Source organism: Theobroma umbraticum, unplaced genomic scaffold (genome assembly GCF_002168275.2).
Source record: "Theobroma umbraticum cultivar Fairchild unplaced genomic scaffold, ASM216827v3 scaffold_4.1, whole genome shotgun sequence".
Taxonomy (NCBI): Eukaryota; Viridiplantae; Streptophyta; class Magnoliopsida; order Malvales; family Malvaceae; genus Theobroma; species Theobroma umbraticum.
Genome location: NW_018397258.1, coordinates 1345591 through 1350961, shown reverse-complemented (window position 1 = coordinate 1350961; position 5371 = coordinate 1345591). Strand labels below are relative to the sequence as shown.

At 35.0% G+C, this 5371-nt stretch overlaps 1 protein-coding gene across 1 annotated transcript; it reads right to left on the bottom strand.

Annotated features, from left to right (window-relative positions):
• Positions 1 to 552: 552 nt before the first annotated feature.
• On the bottom strand, positions 553 to 1511 carry LOC149527343 (F-box protein SKIP23-like). The gene is made up of 2 exons (XM_089783034.1): positions 1073 to 1511; positions 553 to 977 (listed from the first exon to the last, which is right to left on the bottom strand). The coding sequence occupies exons 1-2, from the start codon at positions 1509 to 1511 to the stop codon at positions 553 to 555; spliced, it is 864 nt and encodes a 287-aa protein (XP_089639160.1).
• Between the last annotated feature and the right edge of the window lie 3860 nt (positions 1512 to 5371).

The following is a 5371-nucleotide window of genomic DNA, read 5'->3' as shown; positions in this document are numbered from 1 at the left end:
CGTTAACAATGAACATGGGCACACAGGTTGGTTTGCAGCCCCCGATTTGGAGACACGCTTGCAATGGTCAAAAGCTGGCCTCTTTGCTCAAAATAGTGAGCTCGCTTTCTGAAGTTAAAAGAACTTGAACAACTTTTCTGTAGTTTTGAATATGTGTTCGTGTATTCTGTGAACTACAGTGAGTACTTCAAGAAACAGGAAATTCTATTATTATAAAGTAGAACTAAATTACAAGTACAATTAAAGATGGTGGGTAGAAAACAAAGAAAATCATGTCTTTTTGTTAGTGAGGGCAATGAATGAACCAGAATGGAGGTGAGAATGAAGACCGTAGGTTATCTAACTTGGGGAAAAGATCTAGCGTCTCCTTTTCCTTACAATTGTAGATGCCTATATCAGGACCACCATAATTATCATCCTTAGTGAAGTAAATACAGTTAGACCTGCAACCATGGTAATTTGCGGCAATGACAGAGAAAGTGTAGCAATTTCCCAAAAATAAGGATCGATCACCCAGTGACAAAATTCTCTCCCAGTTCCTTGTCTGCATGTTTAGCTTAAAAATATCAAATTATCAAATTCTCTTGTGAAATAGTTCTCTTCTTCGTTGTCAGAAGTAATAATTTCTATCTCTTCCTCGCTATCAGAAGTAAACCCTTCTTCGTTGTCAGAAGTAAACCCATATGGATAAATGATACGGGATAGCATACAAAGGTTTCCACCCATATCAACTAGATATTTAGTATAACCAGCATCCGTTGGAGACAATGTTGGGGGCACCGAGGTAAACTCCACAGCCTTAGGATGAGATGCATCTAAGTCTTGACATAAAAAAAGCTGACCATTATCTCGAACGGCAAAGAAACTAGCATTGAAACAAATGACGTCATCGAATCGAATTCGGCGGGTAGCTTCAATCGGGGTAGGGGCAGCATTAATAGGAGTCCATACTTTATTATCACCGGGTTTTGCAAATGCTAATAAATTAAATTCAGAGTAAATTGCGAAAACAATACAATCTGGAGAAGCAGGATTTGAGGATAACAACAGTTTTTTTTTATAAAATAATTACGCAAGTCTTCGGAAGGCCGATTTTGCCAATGTTCCTGGTGGGTGAAGGTATGCAGTGGAGGAAGAGCGAGGTTGGCTCTTGATAAAGGATTAAACAATTGAATTTCGAGATCAAGCCCATAGGTTATTAACCAACCAAAAGGAGAACCCCAACACTTCCTTCCTTGGATCTCTGGCAATTCCAGCTCCATGAAGATTTCTTCTGATATATTGTAAAAGCAATGTTTGTCACTGTCCTCTTTCTCTGGAAGCATCAAACAAATAGGGAAGATGATTTCTTTATTCTTGAGTGAAGCTTGCCAAGATTGACAGACTGTACCCATTCGAATACGATCCTGAACTGAGTGAATCTTATCTGCAATGCATCTTAAAACATCGCCTACAATATTAGCCCAATTTGAAGAACTCTCCCCCTCTGTTAATTCTTCTTTCATCGACATGGACATGGAGTAGAAAATTAAGAACAAAATCTAGCATGCAGCAAGTTTGATATTTTTTGTTTCCATGGAGACTATATCCTCTTAACTTTCCTAATCCTTGTACAATACAATATCTAAACTATTAAGACTTGAAATAAATTACTAATTCTTGTAAAACACAATGTCTAAACTATTAAGACTTCTAATAAATTACTCATGCTTCTATAGGACACGTAAATAAAAAGAGTTTAAGTTCCTCACTAAAAAAAATCATTATCAATTAAATTAGTTAATCTAAATCGGTTAATCAAGTAATATTTAACTTTCAGTCAATTCAATTAATTTTATTATTAAATTTTTTAATTAAATTAATAGATTTAATCATTGACAATAATAATATGGCCTTATGGTTCGCATACCACTAGTAAAATGCGGGCTCTGCTGCCCAGCATTCCTTATCGCCGCCATTTCCCAAATTATCGCCGCCATTTCCCAAAGCAAATGAAAAGCTGTCTCCGCTCGCAGCAAGCATCTGGCCGTGGGCTTTCGTTGGTAGAGGCATGGCTGGTCTCTTAGACGATGGGATCGAAATTGAAAATTCAAAAGAAGTTAATCTTGACTCTTGGTTTGGATTTAAAGTCTAAAACAAATATGAATTTCTGAAAATGGGCATCGAGCAGAGCTCAGAGCTGCCTGCTTCAAGATTTCTCTTACTGCATTTTTGATTTCCAAACAAAACTGAACAAACTCCAGTTATATTCAGTAAGCATCCATCTTTAATGACAGACAGCAATAACCTGTTCGATTGCTCAAGTGTTTTAAGGACAAAGCAAAAATGAATCTCTCTTCTTCTCTCACTTTGTGTTGTAAGGAGTTGCTCTGTGTAGGGGGAAGCTCTCCTGTGTGTTTACAGGGGTGATTTTGAGTACAGTTTTTGTTTTGCTTTAGTCCTTCTCCCTTCTGTTTCTGGGGGTTGGTTTCCTCTTGTACAGGATGGTAGTGAGTCATGAAAGGGGCATGAGTTTTGAGCGGGTATATAGCAAATAAGCGGATATACCGTGAGACTTGTGTACATTTTGATCATCTCTCAGGGTGGTGAATGTTCTTCACACCCGTCTTAATGATACCCGATACTATTCAACAAAAAAAAGAAGGACAAATGAATCCTTCTTGCTAAGAAGTAGAAGGGAATGGCCATCGGAAGGCAAGTTATCTCTTGCTATTCAACAGTTTCGTTCATCTCTGAAGTGAATGAGAGACCAACATAGGATTTTCAAGTACTGTCTATCTCTGTCCACGCGGAAACACTCTCTCTCTCTTCTTTTTGATTTTTTATTTCTAAAGAAAGAGTTGCCCTTCGGACAGAGATTAAAGGCTAAGAAACGAAAAATAATCCAGTGTGACTTTTTTATTTAATATAATATTTTATGCATATTATTATTACCCATTGTAAGTAAGACGACATTAATGTGCTTTATACCTGCTATGATAATATTTTATTTTATTAAAAACAAAGTTTTTTTTTCATTAAAAAAATAAAGTATTACAGACGAGACACTTGAGTGGAGGAATCTTTGAATAAATTTGACATCTTAGAAACTATCTTTAGACACCATAGAGAGATCCGTCCTAAGCTGGCGGACATGGAATTCCCGCGCAAACTAAGCACTAGAAAGGGGTGGCAGAGCATGACAAATTTCAAAGCAAGGAAAAATCAGAGCCCATCCAAAATGTGCAACGACTCATCAAACCATCAGTCTGAAATATCCTCTGCTGTTAGCTATTCAGCCTCTGAAAGGTCCGTTGCTCTTAGCAATTCAACATCGTTATTACTTACTAGTTCTATAAAGTTCACACCTTCACCATTCGCTAAAACCTTTTAATTATAAAACCTGTCTGAAAGCATGTTTTTTGCTTCACTATGCAGCCAATTCCTTTTCACTGTCTGACAGAGAAAACGAGGGAATACTACATTGCTGCATCAAATTTCATGCTGTAATTGTGTTCACCATAAGTACATCATGCACACTCCTCCAGACGAAATACCAAGGAAGAGACGAGTCTCCCTTCGACACGCACTATTGGCATATGTTGGCTTTCTTTGTTAATCTCTGCATGTATGTCGTGGCATTTGTCATTACAATGGATCTCCCAGCTACCAGCAGAAGTTCCCATCTTATCTTCAATGCCATTAGTCTATTCTCTGGAGCTCTTGCATCGGTTCTGCTTCTTTTGATCCTCGTCCCACATTTTGGGTGCCTTAGTTTCGCCCTCTGGGTTATTTTCTTCACTAGAGCTGTCAAAGAATGTTATCCAGAATTTTTAAGATGGTTTTACCATACTAATATTCGTATGTTGGAAACACTGAAATTGCTGCTGAGTCGCCGCTTGACGGAGGAACAAAGGAGGCTGCCGGTCTAAAACCAATTGGGTGAGTATGTGACAGTGCCTGACTTTGCTAGAAAAATTTCTGCTTTGGCTTTTGAGAGGGCTATTGAGAGAAGAACCGAAATTCTGCTTTGGCTTTTGAGAAAGCTATTGAGAGAAAACTGCTTTGGAAATGCTTTGCCAAAACTGCTTTGGCTTTTGAGATAAAAACATTGAAGTTCTGCTATTTGAAAGCTGAGCTAATTTTTTTCCTTTTTGTTTTCTGGTTTTACAGTTTGAAAGCTTGAAATTATGGTTTCTTGGACACGATCAAAATTCGAGAGAAGACAAACAAAGTACGTTAAACACAACTCTTGGTCTGGGTCTAGACTCTAAAGCAAATACAGTATTAATTTCTGAAAATGGGCCTAGAGTATCCTCCTTAACAGTTAACCGGCACTCGATCGACCAGAGTCAAGATTTTTCCTACTACTTTCTTTATTACAGAACCAGGTTTAATGACACCAACAATTGCTCAAGTGTTTAAGGACAAAGACAAACTGAATCCTTGGTACTAAGAAGCAGAAAGGAATGGCTATCAGAAGGGAAGTTTCTCGCTTGGTATTCAAATTTTCTTTATTCCCTGTAGCGACATGCAAATGAGACACCAAAATCTTTGTTTGTATAAATGATAAATTAATATATATATATATATATATATAATTTAAAATGTTGTCAAACCAAAACAAATTTGAACCAAAGAAGATAAAAAATGAAGTCTAGAAATAGATAAGGATAAAACATAATTTTCCTTTGCTTTTGCTCACCACTTTCCTCTTAGGGCTTGCTTGGTTGGGAGAAATGGACTTAGCCAATATTCTCCCCTATTTTCATTTTTGAGATAAAAGTTATATTTGGTTCAAATGAAATGACTATTCTTCAGAATAATCAAGAGAGGCCTTACTTAGACTCCTTGGTAATGACTATTCCAAATTGTTTAGAATAAGAAAATAAGTTGATTAGATAAATATACTCTTTTACAATTTTAAAAATTACCTTATAAAATAATACTAAACCTAATTTTTTTCACTCCTTCTCTCTCTAAAGCACAAAAGACACATAATTTTTTACTTCATTTTCAGAAAAAAAGGAAATGAAAATATTTAAATATTACTTAATATATTAATATTATTTAACTATAGTAAATATTATAAAGAATATTATTTAATATTATTATTTGAATATAACAAATGCAATAAAGAATGCTATTTAGTATTATTCAAATTTAATAAAGAATATATTTTGTCTTTTAATACTAAATATTATTTAATTATAATAAAAGATTTAATTATCTTCTAATATAAAATATTATTAATTATAATAAATATACGTTTGTATTTTGGTGAAAATATTATTTAATTATAGTAAAAGGTATTTTGATTTTGTTACCTAGAATATTTTTATCTTTTAACAAAATAAATTCTTTACTTTTAATAAAGAGTATTTTTTCTCAT

Excerpts from the sequence above, each read along its gene's own strand:
- LOC149527343 (XM_089783034.1), bottom strand. The coding sequence starts at position 1,511 with ATGTCGATGAAAGAAGAATTAACAGAGGGGGAGAGTTCTTCAAATTGG. Across the intron at positions 978-1,072 it reads TCGGCCTTCCGAAGACTTGC|CATTTGCAAAACCCGGTGAT; the intron begins GTAATTATTTTA and ends TTAATTTATTAG.